The sequence below is a fragment of the Sardina pilchardus genome, chromosome 7, assembly GCF_963854185.1.
Source record: "Sardina pilchardus chromosome 7, fSarPil1.1, whole genome shotgun sequence".
NCBI lineage: Eukaryota > Metazoa > Chordata > Actinopteri > Clupeiformes > Clupeidae > Sardina > Sardina pilchardus.
In genome coordinates, this window is record NC_085000.1 from 25,340,451 (window position 1) to 25,361,915 (window position 21,465).

The window sequence follows — 21,465 nt, forward strand, 5'->3', positions numbered from 1 at the left end:
CAGCTTATAGCCTACCAACTAGTGCAATAGCCATGGTTAATTATTCAACATTAATATGATTTCTGTTAAGGAAGGAGTGAACAGCCAAAGGGCAATGCAGGCCAAAGGAAAGTGCAACAACACAAGCTGTCTGGCAGCAGGCTTTCCCTCTGTGAGTAAAGGTGGCAAATCCAGACAGAGAGGCAATCACCACTGACTGTAAATCAATTTTTCAAAGCTGCTAATTATTCCAATCCAGCCACTCAATCCCGTTGACAGGATCTGGGATTGCCTCCTGAATTACCTTTAACCTACAAAACAGACGCACAACAAGTTATTTTAGCCTGGATTGAGAGAGTAGGCTGAGTTAGCCCCGCAGCTCAGGCTGGATACCTTCATATATCTCGCCTGCTTCCTGTCCACATCTTCGTTGGTCTGATTGGTTGAGGGACTATCCAAAAGCGCACAGTCATTTGAACTATGCCCATTGATCACACCTCTTGTGCAGTAGAAATAAAGCGCAGGCTCCCCAGACTGTTCAATCTTCAAAGATTAGTATGGTGATACATTACATTACATTACATTACATTTCATTTGGCTGACGCTTTTTAACCAAAGCGACTTACAACATGGAAAAAAACAATTAGTTTTTTTAAGAGCATTTCAAACAACAATAAAGAATACAATAAGTGCATCAGTGGGTCTAATAAGTGCATAAATAAGTGAATAAGTGCATGAGTGAGTGCGATTGTCTGAAGTAGTGCTATGAGAGGATGGTGATAGCCAGACTACTGAGAGAGACCATTTTCTCTTAAAACAGAGTGTGTATTTTGTTTGTGTTTATTAAAACATTCTTAAAATACAGCAGGTCTAAGTGAGGGACATTCAAGCTCTTAAAAAATGTATTATATCATCTGTCCTTTCAAAGCATAGAGATGAAAACATATCCGACGTCATGCCATCCTGAGTTGGCCCAATGTATGTTTCTCATAGGTTAACATTTCCTTCATCAGGTAAAATGATAAAGTCAATGATAATTTGACATTTTTCTATGCACGGTTACAACCCTCAAATGGCACTATTTGCTAGGGATGACCCATCAATAATCAGTAGGCTAAGCATAGGGCATGACAAATAGTAAGCTAGGCTACATGATATCTCGTGCAGAAAGACACAGGTGAAGTGAGATTGCTCGTGGTTTACTTGGCTGCTACACAGAGTTAGGACAAGAAAGAGCATTATGGCCTTTTAATAAAGGGTATAGGCTAGGCTATGATATGATAGGAGTAAGGAGGAGAAGAAACATTACTCGTCTACAATGACCAACCGTACAGCATCCTGACAACACTAACAAGAAACTTTCCTATTTTTGTGCAGTCGATGGTGGGCCTAGTACTTACCACAAAGACTGGCTACAGGGCTCTGATGTAGACGTCCCCAGCTGTCTATCATACTTACACGATCGATTATTTTGTCCAGTAGGTGGCGGTATGCGCTTTGCAGGCGTAAGTAACCCGCCAACAGAAATCAACGAAGAAGGAATAGAGGAAGACGCAAAGCATATTTTCTATGCTTTCTGCTTCATTTGTCATTTGTTGTCATAGTTTGGGAAGCAACAATAGGCAGAAGCTTACCACAAAACTGCTGATATAGTACCTTACCCTATTCAGAAGGTTACGCCGAAGTGACTTTAACCTTGCTGATGACATTTTGAAATTTGACGCAGTATCCTCTGACATTCCCGCAATTCCCTGTGACATTATGAATCTCAGCAGCATCATCAGGACTGACCATGACGAGCAGTCGAACACTACTAATGTCACATATGACTAAACATGGTTGTACGACCACGTATCGAGAGTAAGCAATGCCGAGCAATCTTAGCTGTTGATATACAAGTGTTTTTTGATCCTGTAAATGACAAACAATTGTTTGTCTTTCATCGGACAACTTGTGAACAAGTGAGGGATCACAGAGAGACCTGGAGTTCATTCATCACGTCCTTTGGAGTCATGGAATCTGCAAAAATACCATCACCGATAGCGAGGATTGCCCTTGTTCTTTCAACACTAGGTCTGGAAATGTTTTTTTTCTGATACAATACTGTTAATGTGTGGCCATGTTAGGGCGATACATTGAGATGTGCTAGGTGTTTCTTTATTATGCGATGGTCTAACCTTAAATTTATTGTTCTGTAGGTTGCAGTATCGTATATGTGAACGTTGAAGCTTTAGGTGAGATGCATTACTAATAACGACTACAATGTTTCAAGGTGATATTAGTTTTTTTCCCTTCATGTGAACATAGGCTCAGATTAGTGCTGTTTAATTTTTCAGACCTGGTCACAAAAGTAATCGGAGATGGTCATGAGTGTCGAGGCAGGGTGGAGATCAATCACGCAGGACAGTGGGTGACCGTTTGTAATCGTGGTTGGGACATGAGCGATACCCGGACAGTGTGCAGGGAAGTGGGTTGCTGGTTGGCCTCCCTGCCCAGCGGCTTCAAATTCAGCCCCAGCAGAGCCGTGTGGCTGAACCATGTCAGTTGCACAGGTGAAGTGCCCGACCTGACGCACTGCTCGCATTCCAACAGGAACTGTAGCATCCTTGAAGAAGCCATGATGGACTGCTCAGGTAATAATAATAAAGTCTGTAGTAGAGCTAGAACAGTGCCGTTCCTATGCAAATCACTTACAGTAAGATGCTTTCAAAAATTGACTTTAGACTTCATTTCTCTCAACCAGGGAAGCCTGTACTGTCCATTCTGTCCCCCTTCACTGCCTTCCAAGTCGGTGAGGCCATTCATTTTAGCTGCACGGCCCCAAGTGGACCGAAGTTCCTAAACTTCCACCTGTACAAGAAGGGCGTTGAAACTCCTCTTGTGACTCAAAGGGCTGACAATGGACAGCGGAGAATGGAGCTGACCCTTACGGATGTGGAGGTCGCACACCAGGGCACGTATAGCTGTGTCAACAGTGACCGGAGGAGCTCGCACCCTCCCAAGCGCATGTACCACAGTAACTACATTGACATTGCAGTAGGTGTGTATCCACTGTGTGTGGGTCTGGCTGTTTAGTAGTTCATGTTAAACACTGTATGCACCTAAGAGTGTCTTTTTTAAGCACACAAGAGTGGGGTTTTTTTGGTGCTGTGGGTGCTATTTGTTTAATGAAAATGAGGCAAAGGCACATTTTCCCATATGAATAGTTGAAGTTGGTTGAATGCATTTGAGTGCATGATGTATTTGTTGTTTTCTACCTTTCTATCTCTCTCTCTCTGTCTCTCTCTCTCTCTCTCTCTCTCTCTCTACCTCTCTCTCTCTCTCTATCTCTCCATCAGTGGAGCTTAACCGGCCGCAGATCTGGTACAACACGTCCATGGAGGCTCCCTCCGGCTGGGTGTTCAAGGGAGAGAGCTTCAGCGTCACCTGCTCCACCCATCCCCTGTACCCGGGCGGCTCCTTCCAGCTGCGGCTGATCCGTCCCAACGGCACCGTGCGCCACTCTCTGCCCGCTCTCGCCCCCGCCGTGACCTTCACCTTCAGCAACGCGCACACCCAGAACGAGGGCTACTACTGCTGCCAGTACAGAGTCCAGATGGGCAAGCGTATGCTGGCCTCCCGGGAGAGTCAGCCTCTCCCCATCTCAGTCAGAGGTGAGGTGAGGGTATCGCGCTGTGAATGGTAATGTGGTGTGTCGTAGTCTTGGCAGCGTGACTGGCTGTGTAGGGGGACATAATTTGAGTCGAGATGCGATGCCCGAGGGAATTTTCGCAATGGATTTTCTGCAACCTCCTACGATGCAGAAAGAAAACATAGTGCATAATCAATGAGCAGTTTGCATACCTGCATTTTATCTCCTACGGAACAATGTAGACTAAATCCTAACATCCCCCATTGATAAAATGGACAATTTTGTAGGTCAGGGAAGCCGTATAGTAATTTGATGTGTATTTTTTACACTTTCTCTAAAGAGTTTTTGTACCTTAAAATAATGTTTCCAAAATCATTTCAGTCGTTCATCAACGCGTAACATGGTGAGCGGCACTTCTGCTTTCGCTTTGCGGCCCTCATATCGGCAATATCCACAGATGTAAGTTTAGCAGATCAGGTAGTGGATCTGTAGTTCGATGAAATGAGACATAAGAGACTTCAAATTTGACTTGTTTAATGTTGCAATACCTCATAGTTTCATAAAATCATGCAACATACTCTACCTTGTCTGTGGACATTGTTATTTGCTGGGTAAACAAATACTGTGCGTGTGACAGAGGAAAAGTGCTTTAGTGTTGTCTTTGCACAATGTGTCACCTGCAGCATGCTGCTCCTGCATACCTGTCATGCCCATAGGTTTCCGATCCCTGCTGTTGGTATTACTGCTGGTGTTGATAATAGCATCACAATCAGCAATTATATGCATGTACTTTCCTACTGAACTGAAGTGTGTGTGTGTGTGTGTGTGTGTGTGTGTGTGTGTTTGTGTGTGCTAGCAGACACAGATCTGGCCATGAGTCCTGTGATGATCAGTTTGCTGGTGTCAGGATTGACTTTCGTCGTGGCCACCTTTATCATCCTGATTGTGTTCAGAATACTCTCCAAGAGAAAGAGGAAACTTACAGAATTAGAAAGAGAGAGCAGAACTTGTAAGTATGTGTGTGTGTGTGCATGTGCATGTGCGTGTGTTTGTGTGTGTGTGCAATGTGTGTGAAACCACTTGACATTGACATACCTTTTGTTCTACAGGTGTAGACAATACATACATCGCACTGACAACTATAAAATAATAGGACAACGAAACAGAACCGAACCAAACGAAAACAGAAAAGGTAAAGATTGTGTATAACTCTATACACAGTATGTACTTTATACTATACACTTTTCCTTTTAGTGCTTGCACATCACAGTGCAGTGTACTCTGAAGTGTAAATGACACTGATCTGAAAGATGTCCTGAGGTGTTAGTTGTCCTAGAGCAGGGTTTCTCAATGTTTCGGTTCCAAGGACCCCTTTTGGGGGATAACATTTTCCGAGGACCCCCTTACTGTATAACCATAACAGTTAACCATTCCTGTTCTCTGAAGTTGTGGCCGGGTCCACTATCCCAAGTTTATGTAGGATCAAATTAGACACAATTTGCTTTTTAATGGGGCACCATCTTTTTAAAATGTTAACTTTATCATTTCAAGCTAATTATTTCGCGGACTCCTCCTTGGCTATGGGTCACAGACCACAAGGGGTCCCCGGACCCCACTTTAAGAACCACTGTCCTGGAGAGAATAATGAATAATGGGGTGTGAAGTAAGAGTGGATTGTGTGACTTTTGACTTTGTACTCTTTGTAGAACTGAAGTGAGGAGTCACATGAGAACCAGCCCACAGAAGACTATGGATGCATCTCAACTCATGACCCTTTCTCAGGAACAAGACAAAAGAAGATTAGACAAGACAAAGACCAAAACTACGGAGAACTACATATTTTCCATGTCGAATCCATCCATCCATTCAACGCAGGTTTGACTCCTGGGAAGGTCAGCCTGTTTGCAGGTATTCAAGTAAACTTTTCAGACAGGTCTCGTCTGAATACCAGAGCCCCCATTTACCTTGAGCGAGTGTAGCACCAAAGCCCTGCTAAATGTGTGAGCTTAAAAATATATAATGCTAACTCCATCATGTAATTGTGTACGAAATGCTACTAGGATGTAGTTTGGGAGTACAGCGCTCAGTCCAATACAATACAATACAAGCAGTGCAGAGCAGTGTAGTGCAGTGCATAAAATCAGACCGATTTGCACAGAAGTCCAACAGTAAGCTCTATGTTTTTCTTATCCCGGTATTGAGCACGTAGTCTAGTTATATTCAGCTCATCCTCTAGTTCTGAAAAATAGAATATGTTTTGTCGCCGTGAAAAAAATTAAACTCAGTGCAGACATTGTAAAAAAGAGAAATACCAGTGGCAAAACATGAACTTTGTAGCGTGGATATACTGTACATGTAAGTGCAGGCACAGAGGTGTAAGATTTAATTTTTCTTTGGTAATGAATTACAAAATCTTACACATCTTAAGTAGTTATGGTACAGAAATAGCGATATTATTTCCAGTAAGCAGTTTGTTACACATATCTGTACCTGCCATGTGGGAATTATTTATTAAGAATCATAGACATCTTCTCAGAGAGAGATTTTCCCAAAGCTGTTCTGTACTTGTCGCCTACAGTAGCCTTGCTGATGCCAACCATATACTGTAAGTCTACTGTTATGAAATGTTTTTCCAGTATCCTCACATGAGAGGGAAGCATTTACAAACTATTGAGATGAAAATCTGTGGTTTGAAGGTGCAGGTGAAGTACATTTGCATAGTATTAAGAAATATTTAGAGATGTGTTGTGTATGCATTCGTAGTGAGGTGTAGCAGGAGTGGAATCTTAAGTTCATTAAGCACTTTGATGGAAGAGTTGCATTGTAGCTCATCCCCTATCCCCCCACACTACTCCATGGTTACCTTCCAAAAGGACACACCTACAGTACATACAGTTCAGTGTTCATGAAAGTTCTTTGTCACTTTATACCTCGAGAGACGATTTTGCAGTTTGCATGGTTAGTGTACAGTGTGTGCTGAAATGGTCTTTGTTTACGGCTTGTGTGTTTTGATGTTTCTGTAATGGTTTTTCATTCAGTTGCATAGTTTACGGCTCATCAGAACAGGCTGGGGGTTATCTTGTGGACTGCCCTCATGTAAAAGAATGCAGTCAAATGGGTCTTAAAGACCTTCTAATACAGAGATAGTGAATTGTAGAGAAACAAATGTTCATTTGGGCGTGACAATCCCTCAAAATCTTATATGAATGCTTGACTGTAAAACTGTGTTTCTTTTGTATCAGAGGTATATTCTTTTTTTCTTGGTTTATTTTTGTCATTTTATATTTATATGCGTCCGCAGATACTTACGAATGTATTTGAGATGTGTTTATAGTCAATTATTTTTTAACAGCAGGAAATGTTAACATTTCAGTTGCCAAACACAAACATACAAACACCTTCCATTAGACCTTTCCAGTTCGTTTAGAATACAGTATATATCTTTCATGGGATAGAGGTAAAGTATTTCCTTAACAGGATGTACGAACAGGTGAAATAATATGGTACTTGTGAATAAGAAAAAGTTTATTTCAATGCCAAAGGGCCTGGCCATCAAATGGACATCCCAAGTGTAAACACTAGCTTCACATGGTGGGATCAGAGACGTAACACTGCTGCTATTTAACTCCCTTAAATGAGCCCTAGATGCTGGCGTGAAATGCATAATGTCCCAACAGTGTGCGAAATAGAGCTACCTGAGACCCTTAGCACTGATAAAAAAGTAGTGACCATCGATTGTACTAGAGGTCAATCACAAAGTGAGAACATCTCTTTTTGTTAGTTGTAACTATTTGATCATTAAAAGTCTTTATTTGAAAATTGCCCATTGAATTCCTATCCTTCTGCTTGCTGACAAATGCCATATACACACACACACACACACACACACACACACACACACACTTTAACAATTTATTTATGTCTACATAAAATGGTACAGGGACACAAATATTAAGGATGCAGTACAAAACATATTCAAACTCGTGGGCTAGTGGCATCAGGTCTTCACAATATCACTTAAAAGAAACACAATACTCAGTTCTTAAGGGTATAAATATAAGCATATGTGGCAGCTGCCAGCAATAGCAGAAATGGCACAGTACTTTGCAAGCTGTTTAGCCCTCCTTTTTGGTCATCCCAAGTTGTTGCAGCCCTCTCACTACCAACCTGTGTGTGTGTCTTAGTTTACCAAATATGAAAATGAGTAGTATGCACCTATAGCCTTGCTCTGAGATGGTGTTAAGGAGTGGTTTAACTACCTTGGTGTAGACCGCCTCCTCCATGCTAGAATCAAAGGTGCAGTCTACCTCCAAAATGTACACAACAATGGACTCCTAATTGAAAATAACAGCATCTGGTGTATTGACAACCAGATGTAAGAAAGTATTATATTATTATTAACCTAGACGGTTTTACCTAGAGAGTATTTGTACATTCTTACTGAGGGTGCGAAATGGTTTGTTATGTCCTTCACTATGAGGTCTACTACTATGTCATGACGTGGTATTTGTAGGCATGGCAGCCATTTAGGATGTGTGACAGTGGTTTAGTGATATGCTCTGAGGTGTAATGCAAGCAGTGAGGGACCCTGAGTTGTGGGAAACCAGATAGAGAGGTTGAGTCTGGTAGGGAAGGCTTGTAATCTGCCTTTTACTGTAAATGTGAGAATGTCCTCATTGAGTGCAGTGTTCTTGAGGAATGAGTGAGAGATAGAAGTGTGCATTAAGGAGGACTTTTGGAAAGGAGTATGCCAGTGGCTGGTTACTGTGGGGCAGAAAGTGAGATTGTGTGTGTGTGTGTGTGTGTGTGGGGGGGGGGGGTTCATTCAGCACCTTTAACACAAACTACTTTTGAGTGAGACACAGAGTGGTCAGCAAAGGAGACAAAATAGGCAAGTTTTCCTTGAAGTTTCAGTCCAGTGTTGTTGAGAGGGTCAGTTACTCCGAGACCATCACAGTCCCAGAGTCAGACCGCACCCACTCCAGTGACACTCCTGTTCGGAAGCAAAGGTCATTCAATTCTGGCCAGTCTGACCAGACCCCAAAACAAGCAGAGTGGGTGTCAAGTTTTCCGTTGCACACACATGCTCACACACACACACGCACACACGAAACGGTCTGCCTTCCTGTATGAATTGTGTGCATGTGCCGTCAGTATGTTAACAAGTTAGGAACATTTCTACAATCAATTTAAATTAAATCCATGTGTAGAACATAAATTACAACGTGAACCAGAACAGTAAAGCAAATTGTGAATTTTATTTAACTTTATGCATTGAAACAAAACTGAACAAATTTGAAACTAATTGGCTAAACTGAAAATTTGCTCTGAAATCTTTTACTTTATATTACTGTGCATCACAGTAGTGGCAATATAGTTTGTTTTATACAACATACTGTGCCTGTCCCATTCCCACTTACAAAATTAAAACAATGTAATTTCATTGACATAGAAAATATAAATAAAACTGTCAGTCAGGTATTCGATACGTTCACTAGGACATTCAACTAACTTCACAGACACTCAAAAATAGACAAGACAGTCACACGGTCTTGTCTCTTTCAATGAGGATGCTGCTCATCACATTTTGTAAGGTGCTTAATTGTGCGAGTGGCTGATGATTTATCACAGTAAGTGCTATGCACTCTTAGTAAAAAAAATAACAAAAAGCTTTACAAAATAGTTAGGGAAGACATATCTGTTGACATGACAGGGATTCTGACATTTATGCATTTTAAGATATGAAAACAAGAGATGTAAAGCACATTTCACCTCGTGAAACTAAATCCCTGAATCCTGTTCAAGATGATCATGTAGGAGAACAGATATTGTGAATTTATACTCAGGCCAATGTATAGTTCGGACAACAAGCGTCGCTCAACAAAATATGTAAAAGCAACACATTTTTGATCTACTGGGGTGTCGCAGAGCTTGTCATGTACATCACACAATTTGAAACGACACATGAAAGCCTACAGTTCCGCGACATCTGTCAGCAGCAATTCATTTGTATTGATCCACACTTGTCACCCGCACTATAAATTCGCCTCAAGGGGTATCGGCTCCAGCCCGGCGGGGCAGACCCAGCTTGCCAGCTGGTTTCATACGGCCCTACTAGATGCTGCTGTAGGACGGGGAAATTACAATCCAGTTGTCATCGACTATGTGTAATAAGAAATATCTTAATGGCATGATACATTGATCAAACTTACCACGACAAATCATCCTGAGGAAAAATGTGACGCTTGCTGCACCAAAAATGATATCACATTGGCGTAACTGTACACTCTCTCTGCTGGTGAAAAAGACGACTGACATGGCAGGTAGGGTATTTCAAGAAAGACAGAGCAGTGTATGACTGCATCATGATAAACCTATAACATTACGCCAGGTTTGTTTTATAAGTGGGTGTTGTGAAGGAGCGTATCATCAAACAGCAATCAGCAGTCTCCTAAATGAAGGATGTAGATGTAAATGATACCCATAATGACAGTGATGGCCCCCCACAAAGTCTCACTCCAACAAATTCAGCCCACTGCCTAATATGAGTCTGACACCCCTGCTCTACCTGGTCAGAAAACTTGAAATAAATTGGATCAGCAGTTGTGTGATTGGGCATACGCAGAGGCAGACATACCCTTTACTGCCTTGCAAAAATAAAGGCAGTAAAGGGTATGTCATTTACAAAGCTGGAGACAACCTTTGCCATGGCTATTCCTATGTACATAGACCCTCCAGGATCTGTGTGGCAACGGAACAGAGGCCAATAACTTTAGTTATAAACCAAATGTAAAACACTGAATTATTCAGACCTGCCTGGCTAACCTAATCTTTTAAAGGGTTCTTGCTCAGCTGGCTCCATGTTGATGAAGACAAAGAAGAGGACGGCTGCTACTAGCAGGAACACCAGGAACTTCACCCACAGTGGAATGCCGGAGCTTGAGGGGCTCTTCTCCTCAGTGGCCAGTGGTGCCGTTCCCAACCTTGAAGCAGCTGGTACGGACTGGGACATGTTGCGGTACGTGGCTTGCATCCTGTTTGTATCAGACCGGAATGGCGTTAGAAAATGACATAGTGAGAACATGAAGTTCACCTCACTGCATACTGTAGGGGCCTCCATGATGTACTAATCTCAAAATTGCCAGGCACTAGAGCCTCTGAAAACTACAAGTAAAGACCCGATGTGCAGACTTCAGATCAATGACAACAGACATCAAAATAGTGATGGATGGTGAACAGGCCTACCTGTAGTTATCTACATCATCCATTTCTCTGTATCGCCATTGTCTGAAAAAAAGAGCCAGTTACACTATAATAACATCACTTGGAGAATGTGTTGTGTATAGTGACACGATAAACCATTAGATAAACATAGGCTACCTTTCACGAAGATCTTCATCTCTGAGCTGAAAGGAAGAGAAAGCAGAAGGTTTAAATAATGAACTAAGCCTCCATAAATACAGTTAGCCTATAATACCAGCAGGACTGTGATAACTTACATAACTCATTTGAGGACGACGGCGTTCATAAGTGATCTCTTCCTCTGAAATGCAATTGGAAACACTGAGATGAGCTCTGACATTAGGCTACTGTGTGTGTGTGTGTGTGTGTGTGTGTGTGTGTGTGTGTGTGTAAGTGTGAGAGTGTGTGTGTGAGAGAGAGAGAGAGAGAGAGAGATCTTATCTTACCCTCTTCTCTGTAATGCGACCTGTCGGAGGGTGGCCTGGGTCTCAATCTGGCCTTTCTCTCGTTTTCCATAGCATCTCTGAGCTTCTTCTCGTATAAATGCCGCGTTGAATCTGCCATTTTTACATTTAAAATAGTTCGTCAACAGCTTTGCTACTGCATAGTATACTAGATGGATGGGAATAGGCTATCAATAGAATATTGTGACCGATAATTCATGCCATTACCAACGCACTTACCAACAACTGGCCCATGTTTGATCCCGTAGTCGTCTAATAATATCCTTATTTCATCGTCTGATTTGTTACTGAGTATTACTGGCATTACTGCGGTGTACAGTATTTGGTTTAGCGACACTGGCTGAGATTTCCAGTTGAACTTTTCCTCTTTCCTCTTCACAAATGCTACAGCCAAGAAATGTAGGCTATCGCTAACATTTAGTGTAGGCTTCCATTTCTCGTTATGGTTAGGCTACTGAAAAGTAGGCTATGTTGCACTAACTATATGCCACTTATTAGGCTACAATATAACTTTACATTTCAATTCTCACACACGCGCGCACTTCGTAGTGTTACGTTGTTATTCTTCCTTCCAGCTGTCTTGGAGAAAGCCAGCCCACTACCCTGACGCAACTTCCGGTAGCTGCAATTCCGTTTCATGGAGGCGGCCCTTGAGCATCTCGTGAACTCCAAGTACAACAAAGTAGCGCAGGCCAATTTAAATATATTTCACATTGTACATACTGTTTTGCATTGTTTTGTTTTTTGAAGAAAGATTTAAACTGAATGATTTTTCATTATATTTATATTTTTATATCATTTGAAGTGATTATTTTGTCTTCATGAAATAAAACAGTTTGGAGACTCCCCGAGTAGGCCTACCACTCCCAGCATACCACCAGTGGTACATACCACAGTTTGAGAGCCACTGGTGTAGGGGTGAAAGGAATGCCCACTCAGCATTCTTTTGTCATCCGTTTTAAATGCAAGATTATTCCAATCATGTCTGTGCTCAGACATGATGGTGGTGTAGTCCTTGAATACCCATTTAAATGCCAAAAACAAAATACCTATACAGAATGCCTACCAAATGACTCATTGGCAGGTTCAGTTTGCAATATAATTACCTCTAGCCTAATAGCAGAAGAGAACAAGGCAAATTATGACGACACAATTTATTTATAAAGCAAACTTTATTACATTTGTATTGCTCAAGATGAAATAGGATAAAATACACTTTTTATGATATCTGTCTTACTTGGAGGTCATTTAGGTATATGCTAGAAAGCGAATTACAGACATACATGAAAAGCATTCCATTATGCTCGTAATGCTTCCTATTTTTTAACTACCACATTGTCCAGTCCAAATGGTCTGTAGCCCACCAGAAAGTCACCAGTCCAGTTCCAATGATGGCACACATCTTGAGTGTAGACTTCAGTATTCTAAGACTCTGTAGGAACAAAATACCCTTTGTGTTATATCACTGGTAAGACCTAATTAATTAATGTTTTACTGCTGAATTTAACCTAATGTAGTTGTGGAGAATCATAAGTAGGCTAACTTTTTAAAGAAATATATCAGAAACATTTCTACTTTTTTGACAACAAAAACAGATGCTCTGTGTAATTAATTTGTGTGTAAGATGTCATAGTGTTCATTTTAAAGAATAATGCAGAACTGAATACTTTACCTTTTGCCTCTTAGATGTGGTTGGAGACGGGGTAACTATCTTCTGTTTGTCTAATGTTTGCAGCGTTACATCCTCTTCCTCCACTGGTTGGTCAGTCAGCTGTTTTTCCATGGGTTGATCAGTTGTCACTTTTTTCATCAGTTGATCAGTTGTTGGATTGTCATATATGGGCTGTACCTCTTCAAACTTCAGGTCTTGGTCTTGAGCATTCTCTGTCTGTTCTTCCTGATCTTGATCTTGAGGAGGGAACACATTCTCTGACGGTTCTTCATGATCCTGAGGAGGGAACTCGTTCTCTGATGGTTCTTCCTGATTCTGAGGAGGGAATTCGTTCTCTGACGGTTCTTCCCGATCATGACAAGGGAACACATTCTCTTGCGGTTCCTCAGTGTCACTCTGCTCCTAGAAAACAGTAATTTCATGTCTCCCAAAACCCACAAATGTATTGCAAATTAGTCATGTAAAAAGAAGACAATGTGGAGTAAAACAACCTACCTCATCGTGTATGTTTTCTGTGTCTGAATACTCCTCGGAGTCTTCGTCAGCTTCTGTGTCACTACTAGAGGAAGTAAATATAAGACTGGGAATGACTGGAGCTTTCATGATTACCAAAAGTGCATTCTGAATTTTGCATGCAATGTTGCAAAGTATGTTATTTTTCCATTACAGTCAGAATTTGCACTTACTACTCTGATTCTGAGTCCAGAACTTCAACTATTTGGGGCTCCAAACAGAAGTGCACTTTATGTGTTCTTTCTATTGGCATGAAAACAAATGTAAACATGTTTTAAACAAACATGTTCTTTTTTCACAGTACCAAGTACCACATCACATTCAGATGACATAGCCATTGACTACTACAAGAGCATCTTATTACTGTACCAATTTCTGCAAATAGACTAATATTCCCATGATTATTTTAATGACTGACCTTCTATGCCTTCAGTACTGCTCTCTGAATAATTGTAAAACCTGTTGAAAGCCTCAATTCGTTCCCTCTCTTGATCCCAGCTCCTCTCTTCCTCTCCAAATGTGTCACTTGTGTTGTCCTCCATGCCTTCCTGTGCCGTATCTTCATCCAGCAGGCATCCGCCCAAACTCCCGTCAGTGACATGACTGTCCTGATCCAAGCTGGTCTCAAAGAGAAAGTCATGGCCTGACGTCACGTCTTCAACCACAACAAATTCCTGTCTCGAAGTTCCTGATGGATTCCTGAGGGGTTGGCAGTGCTGTTGGCTGACTTCGTCCCACAGTGTTTCAGATGGCCATGCTCTCTCTGGTGTGATGGTATCTATCCTTCCTAAGAGACGGCTTTCATCTTCCCTGGCTACAGCTCCACAGTCTCTGATATTTGGGATGTTAAAGTCAGGGTCCTGTACGTCCAGCTCACTGATGTTGACATCTAAGTTCAGCTCTGTGTTGAACATGTATCTGTTCAAGTCTTCTCTCCAGCCTCCCCAAGGGTCAACATGATGTGAATACATAAGGAAGTCATTTTCACTGTCAGATGGAAGTTCAGCGACTCCAGCGCCCAGTTTGACAACATTCTGCCCCTCTCCATGTCTCTCTTCCTCTGCAATTCCTTGGGCTATTATTTCTTTTTCAACTCTACCTTGCTGTGCTGTAGTATCCTCATCAGTGAAGACTTCCTGAATTTGAGAGAGCTTGTTATTATGTCGATGTTGCTGCATGCTGGGACTTTCAGACTCATCTTCATCCTGGGGACCTGAATCGTCCCCGCTCAGGGTCTGTGAGGTTGTTTTAGGTTTGGCATGCATGGGTCTGTGTTCCAGTATATCATCAATCACCTCAACAACAAGGTCTTCTTCCTCCTCTTGTGTTTGTTCCTGTTGTTGTTGTTGCTGTTTGTCTTCTTCTTCTTCTTCTACATCATCTTCATCCTCATCCTCATCTTCTTCCTCTTCCTCTTCTACATACTTCCCCTCTTGTGTGTTGTCAGCCCCAATTCTGCTCAAATGTGCTTTGGCAACACTTTTCACTCTCCTTTCATCTTCATAGTCATCATCCTCTTCTTCATCATCACCCTCAACATCATCATCATCATCATCGTCTGTCAGTTCTGTTGGGTATTCTGCAAAGTCTTCACCAACACAAGCATGGTCCTCCTCAGAAAACTCCCTCAAGTCCCATCCCTCAGTCTGTGCACCCTGTTCATTCATTGCCTCTCTGTCCACCGACAAATGTTGTTGTCTTGTAGCCTCTGCATCCTCACTTCCTGAATTGGAGTCTGAATAACTGCATGTGTCATCTACACTTTGAGGGTTACATAGTTGCAGAAATGGCACACCGTCTTCACTCTCCTCATTTTGAATATTACCGCATCTTTCTGTTCCCCCCGCGTTTGAGTGGTCAACTCCTGTTTGAGCTCCTTCAACTGGAAATAACCTCTCAGTCCAGTTTCTTGTTTCATCCTCTTCAGCTTGCCATATGTCACATGAATCATACGCGCACTTCTTTCTGTCTGACATTTTTATATCCTCCGGATGACTGAGCTCCTCGTCTGTCTCACTGCCAGTGTCTTGCGCATACGTTTCCTTTCCTGTTGAGTTTTTGTGCATGTTGTGGTTCTTTTCTGAGCTCTGCAGCAAGTTCGGTCTGCGTGCCCCTGTCGGTTCCTGGGTATTATCTCTCTTCTCAGATTCTGGGGCTTTATCAGTGAGAAGTGACTGTTCCGCATAGTCATAGTCAAAGTTAAGATGCTCAAAGTCTATTTCCACATCTGACAGAGAAGGGTATATGTTGGAAAAAAATGAATAAATATATTTTTATTGTTGTTATATTTTTGTCACTAAATGTATGAAAATGGCAGAGAATAGACATTATTATCTTGATAAGTCAGAAGCTATGAGACGTAAAAAAAAAAAAAACCTCATACCTGAGAATGCATCTGTAAGTAAATCAGCAACATTCTGCTCCATTTTGTGCACAGACTGTCTAAATCAGTAATCAGTAAAGAGAACGTTTTCAAAATACAAGTGAAATTCCAGTGCATTAAGGCTCAACTTATAATGAAACATTAAACATTAAAAAGTTAAATGTTTTCATATTCAGTTAAAAAAAAACTTACCTCTGTGCACTAGATTGACTTCCTGTCAAAATGACAACAAAGAATTCTCCTCTCTCTTTGAAAATTAGACACCAAGTCCTAACTTAGTTGACAAAACAAAATGAATGTCTTTCCACAGAAAGCGATGAGCAGATATTGCCTATTAAAAGTAAAACAAGTAACACTATCTATAGGCTATGATGCGCCACTGGCCTATACCGTACTGTGCTTCTGTTTGTTTTTGTTGCTGACCTCACATCAAGGCAGTGGTTACAAAGCGCAGGTGCACCACACTCTGTCTTCTGTCTTTCAAACCCCCTATGTCTGTATCAACAACAAATAGAGCTCCCTTGCTGCTATGAGTGATAACTGCAGTGGCTCAATTAAGTGTCAAAATTTTTCGAAACCTGGAATAAAATGTAATAAAGACAATTGATTTGCACTATTCAGGCTGCTAGCAACTGTTACATCATGTAGATATTTTTGGTGTTTTACAACCATATCTGCTTGCCCATATACAGTAATTGTTCTTTTACAGAAAGTGAAAAGATGACACAGCCCAATAATTGTAGGTGCATTTTAGGTTTCTTAGAGTACTGTTGTCAATGCTCTGGTCCAAATGAGCCATTTTGAATACACCAATAGGGTCATGATATTTTGGCCTCAAATGATCCCACTCTCATTTCCTGTTGGCTTTTAATCTCTATCCTAGCACTGCAGCTTAGTCATGCCTGGGTCTCACTGAACAATGAAATATGAAATGAAAAATAATATGAATGTTTTAACGAAGCTTTAGGAAATAGTAGGCTAACAGCACACACTAATGCAAAAGGGGGTTCCTTTATTTGTCTTCGTCTTTCACCAATGAATATGATAAAATATATACAGTATATATATATTTTTAGTCACAGTACTGAAGCATATTGTGTGATGGGTTTGTTGGTCTAGTCGATTGGACTCAGAGCTCATGACGAAGAAAATAACGGTGGTTGGGTTTCAGGTCCACTTCAACTGGGTAGTGATCACTGACTTCCAAAGCCTAAACAAAATTGTGGTAAAAAAAGTTATTCCATCATTCAGTTGTTTGTTTTCTTCACTTAAATTCTCATGGTTGTGGCATTGTAGGCCTACCTCCTCCTCAGAGAGATGGAATTGTTCCTTGAAGTTAAAGGGTTGCGCAGACTCAGGAACAATCCCATAGTAGAGCTCTTTTCCATGGACGACAATTCTATAGGGAGACAAGAAAATACATCAGTGCATGTTCCGGGTGCAGTGTGTTATTGAAAATGCAACAATTTGTCTTCAGGACACCTAAACATGCCATTGTTCACTGCACTCTATTGCTTAATCAAAATGTCTCTGACAAATACATTCAAATCTGTAAAATCAGGAACAGCAGTGACACATACATCAGTGTGAGCCTCTAATGGGACTCTGGGATGTGTAACAGAGCTGTAGTCACAGTGCCATCAACTGGTAAAATATGGTTCTAGCAATTCCAGAAAACAACATTCAGTTTCAATCTGAAAAGTCAGGGTTTTTTTTGGTTTGTTAGTTTGTTTGTTTTCATTTACACTTATTTGGCTAATTGAATTCTTCAAGCTTAACTATAAATGGGTGGGTCTTTTTGCTGAATCATCTGTATCAATTTGTATAATGAAAAAGTATACCTATATTTTTGGGGTATCCGCTGGCAAATAGTTTGCCTTAATATTCCGCTTTATTGAGAAATTGATTCCCAAGATATTGATGACTAACCTGTCATAAGCGCAGTGTGTGTTCTCACGGACAGTGGTGTCCACTTCGTCCCCGATGAGCCAGTGGAATTTGGGGTCGTTCCTCAGCCGGCTGGCTCTCCAGCCCTTGATTGTGATGTAACTGCAGGCAGCATTGAGATCTCCCAGAAACACTACATTCTGGCAGAGAGAGAGAGAGAGAGAGAGAGAGAGAGAGTATGTGTGTGTGAGAGAGAGAGAGAGAGAGAGAGAGAGAGAGAGAAAGATGGGCTTTTTAAATCATAATCTTGTCACCCAGTGTGCTGTAATATAGCTTGTGTAGCAGTATAGAACAGTGCATCTTCCCTCAGTGTGGTCCATAAATTTGGCCAGATGATGTCTCTGTATTGAAAATGTGCAAGTGAGAGGAGGAATAGTGGGCATATAATTCTGTAGAAGAAGCACTTAGCAAGATTTAATGCTGGTTTATACAGAGGGGCATAAAGAGCTAATGGGGAATATGCTATAGGCAAGGCAAAGAGAGGCCATAATAATGACACATCATAAACATAGAGATTAAATGAAGAATCTGATCTTGTATTCATTCCATTCTTTTTCTCTCTGTCTCTCTGTCTCTGTGTGGATGTGGGTGTGGGTGTATTTGTGTGTGTGTTTGTGTGTGTGTGTGTGTTTGGGTTTGTGGCTGGGTGCACTTGCGTCCTAACCTGTGTTTTCCATTTCTTGCTGATTTCCGTAAACACCCCATAGAGTTCCTCAATCTCTTTCATCGCGTTCTTGGGACATGTGTGTTGTCCAACAAGAACAAAATCCTTCACCACTGTAAACAAAAAAAAATCAAATTATTATACTTCCAACTAAAGATTTAGACAACATGGCTGTTATTCGTTCTATTCATCATATTCTTACATTTATTTCAGACTGTTACTATAACATAGGTCATTTCTGTATTTCTGTTGTGATTTATCTGTCCTATCTGTTATCTGTTCTTATGTCCATGCTGTTGTTATCCTCATACAGGAATAGAGAAAGCTTACGAGTTGAGGGGGAGTGAACTCTGATGATGAAAGGCTCTCGAGTGAAGAGTTTGGTGCGATTGGATTCTCCCTCATGCAGATAATAGTGGTCTCTCACCTCCAGAACATCTTTTCTGGAAACAAGAAAGTTGGTATCCTTGTTTACTGATCACATTTACTCCAGCAGAGGAAATGCAACCTTTCAAGAAGTGTGACACATAATTTAATGATCAGCGATCGACTTGCTTGCAATGAGAAGTAGCTCAGAACTCATCTACTCACCGGTATATGTAAACGTATTGTTCCTTGTAGGTCTTCTTTCCCAGTCGTTTGCTCTCTAAATGAGCATATGAATGAGATTTGTCAAATCTAGTTTAAAGGACATAATTCCAAAAAAAAGAGAGGTCAACGGCTAGTAGCAATAAATGTTCATGGCACATCTGTACATTTAACTGTTTTGTTCACCTGTAATCTAGATGAGCCTAAAGACAATAGCATTACCCACAGCTTTTCAAATGATTTTGACCCGCAGGCCACCCACGAGTGAGGATGACGTAGTCAGGCTAACCCAAGAGCCACAGCAACCCAAAAACTACCATTGAATAGAAAAGTGTGATTCCCACAGTGAAACAACTTTTTTTTAATGCACAGTCAGGGACCACCAGCAATGCTGCCACAGAAAACTTGTTAACCGCCCTGGCCTTAGCCAAGGCTCCATGATTGTCCCTGAGTTGCAGTGCAGAGCCTATATTAAGTTGTTTTTCTTACCTGTTCAGTTTTTTCACCAGTGTGGGTATGGCTTCACCTTTGGAATCTCGAACCTCCTGAATCAAACACAGGTCACAGCGAGCAATAATCTAGTAAGAAAGAACACCATCCATAGGGTCACGTTAGATAATCATGTAAGCCCAAAAAGTAAATGTGAACACATTTAGAGTTGCTGTCAGCGATCATACATTTCAAGGCCATAGCATTTTTTTTCATCACATTCAGCAACCATTTCCTCACAATCTGTTAGCTGGCCATTCCGTGAGTAAACAGTACAAAAAATGGAAACAAACAAAGTTGGGGAAACCTGTCTCCCAAACAAAAACAAATCACGGCATGGAGTTTCCCTGGGAACACTGAAGAGAGGGATGAGCTACCTCTGTGGTGTGTTTTGTTTGGTCCTTGTTTAAAATATAATGTACGTTGTTTTGGTCAAAAGCATCTGCTAGTGAATTTGAATATAAAGATAAACAAATGTGACGTCCTGCACAATCGCGGACTTCATCTTTAAACAAATAATTAGGAAGATCATTACGGTACAAGACTTACTGTATATTTTCTGGATCACATACCTTGACCAAAATATCCACGACCTTTTTGTTGCCGGCTTTTGCTTCCCCAAATGACTGAATATTGAAGGCGCATATTTTCAGGGAGAGGGTGGTAGTCCATAGACATAGTCCCAGAAGGCACATCGGCAAAAGCAGAGACTTCATCCTTCAGCTCACTTAGCCCCTATATGAACTATAAAAGTGATATTTATCAATGACTCCTGACAGAAAGTCAGTTGCTGTGGAATATACATGACCAGTCAAAAGTTTGGGGTCACTTCAAAATTTCCACTCCACTCCATTATAAACAGAATGCCACCTGAGATCAGTTGCATTGTTGTTGTTTTTTTATCAAGGCAGCAGTTTTCAGATAACATTATGTGCTTGCATAATATAAACAGTAAACAAAATGTGCCTTTGGAACATTGGATGAATGGTTGCTGGTAATGGGCAATGTAGATACTGTATTTCATTACAGATCAGCCATTTCTTTCTACAACAGTCGAGAGCCCTTTTGCAATTATGTAAGCACACAATGTAATCTGAAAACTGCCATTAAGTGACCCCAAACTTGGTTGGTGTATTTCAGGTCTTTTTTCAGATGCCACTCTTAATTAATTGATGACTCAATAAAGAAGTAAATAAATACATAAATAATACAATTAACAAATAAATGAGTGACCACCTACCCACTGCCAGGTCTTTTGGTCCATGCCCTTCTGAGCCCCATGTCTTTAATGTGTGTGTTTTGTGTTGGTCCAGGTGAGCCCACAGAGAAAGACGAGAGAGTGAGTGTGTGGTGGTGTGTGTGAGAGATGTGCTGTGTCAGTGTTCACTCTCTGTGGAGCTCTATCCAGAACAGTGCAAAGAGCCACTCGCAACAAGGGAACACACTGGAAACAATGGACCACCAGCTCATTCACAGTGCACCATGAACGGACATTGTCTCTCGCACAGCATACACAGACTCTAACAGAAGCGAAGGAAGGCCTTGCTACCGATGGTCTTCACCAAAGGATACAGAAGGAATGTGGTGAATACTTACAGCGTATGTATCATATGGAGTGGAAATAAGTCCATGACAGATGCCCAGGCATTTCCACAAACTGCCATTGCTGAATCATTTTTTTACATTAGTGACTGACTAAAGTCACACAACTTAGTTAACATCACACAACTATTTCCGTAGTTGGGACACTTCCCCTCATGGTGGCCTAAATGCGAGGTTTGTCACACACCAGTTTCCTCAAACTAGTATGACAGGATCATGCAAATAGTATTTACATACAGTATGTAGTAGAACACCAAAGCTATATGATTCATATAAATGAGTCCTTAAACT

General features: G+C 41.2%; 4 protein-coding genes across 8 annotated transcripts; 1 reads left to right on the forward strand and 3 right to left on the reverse strand.

The window, feature by feature from the left end:
* The first annotated feature begins 1,557 nt into the window (after positions 1-1,557).
* Positions 1,558-7,429, forward strand: si:ch211-150o23.3 (uncharacterized). Of its 3 annotated transcripts, none has more exons than XM_062541494.1 (8): positions 1,558-2,052; positions 2,178-2,213; positions 2,316-2,612; positions 2,723-3,019; positions 3,318-3,632; positions 4,467-4,619; positions 4,720-4,802; positions 5,317-7,429. In XM_062541494.1, the coding sequence occupies exons 1-7, from the start codon at positions 1,815-1,817 to the stop codon at positions 4,758-4,760; spliced, it is 1,377 nt and encodes a 458-aa protein (XP_062397478.1). In that variant the 5' UTR covers positions 1,558-1,814; the 3' UTR covers positions 4,761-4,802; positions 5,317-7,429. The 3 variants fall into 3 exon arrangements, with proteins under 3 accessions (XP_062397478.1, XP_062397479.1, XP_062397480.1); XM_062541495.1 differs by having other exon boundaries at positions 4,470-4,619; XM_062541496.1 differs by lacking the exon at positions 4,467-4,619.
* Positions 7,430-8,848: 1,419 nt separating this feature from the next.
* On the reverse strand, positions 8,849-11,898 carry LOC134087774 (emerin-like). Its single transcript, XM_062541498.1, has 6 exons — positions 11,536-11,898; positions 11,299-11,409; positions 11,110-11,153; positions 10,991-11,016; positions 10,856-10,897; positions 8,849-10,644 (listed from the first exon to the last, which is right to left on the reverse strand). Exons 1-6 carry the CDS (start codon positions 11,618-11,620, stop codon positions 10,431-10,433), a joined length of 522 nt encoding a protein of 173 aa, XP_062397482.1. The 5' UTR covers positions 11,621-11,898; the 3' UTR covers positions 8,849-10,430.
* Positions 11,899-12,475: 577 nt separating this feature from the next.
* Positions 12,476-16,301, reverse strand: si:dkey-183p4.10 (probable serine/threonine-protein kinase kinX). Of its 2 annotated transcripts, none has more exons than XM_062541500.1 (7): positions 16,077-16,301; positions 15,885-15,943; positions 13,920-15,728; positions 13,675-13,744; positions 13,484-13,547; positions 12,989-13,384; positions 12,476-12,748 (listed from the first exon to the last, which is right to left on the reverse strand). In XM_062541500.1, exons 2-7 carry the CDS (start codon positions 15,925-15,927, stop codon positions 12,644-12,646), a joined length of 2,487 nt encoding a protein of 828 aa, XP_062397484.1. In that variant the 5' UTR covers positions 15,928-15,943; positions 16,077-16,301; the 3' UTR covers positions 12,476-12,643. The 2 variants fall into 2 exon arrangements, with proteins under 2 accessions (XP_062397484.1, XP_062397483.1); XM_062541499.1 differs by having other exon boundaries at positions 12,989-13,390.
* Positions 16,302-16,875: 574 nt separating this feature from the next.
* dnase1l1l (deoxyribonuclease I-like 1-like) lies at positions 16,876-21,342 on the reverse strand. 2 transcript variants are annotated; one of them, XM_062541506.1, is made up of 10 exons: positions 21,169-21,342; positions 20,813-20,855; positions 20,145-20,316; positions 19,573-19,628; positions 19,087-19,173; positions 18,826-18,938; positions 18,496-18,608; positions 17,814-17,971; positions 17,187-17,283; positions 16,876-17,094 (listed from the first exon to the last, which is right to left on the reverse strand). In XM_062541506.1, the coding sequence occupies exons 3-10, from the start codon at positions 20,286-20,288 to the stop codon at positions 17,014-17,016; spliced, it is 849 nt and encodes a 282-aa protein (XP_062397490.1). In that variant the 5' UTR covers positions 20,289-20,316; positions 20,813-20,855; positions 21,169-21,342; the 3' UTR covers positions 16,876-17,013. The 2 variants fall into 2 exon arrangements, with proteins under 2 accessions (XP_062397490.1, XP_062397489.1); XM_062541505.1 differs by having other exon boundaries at positions 19,573-19,661.
* Positions 21,343-21,465: the final 123 nt, after the last annotated feature.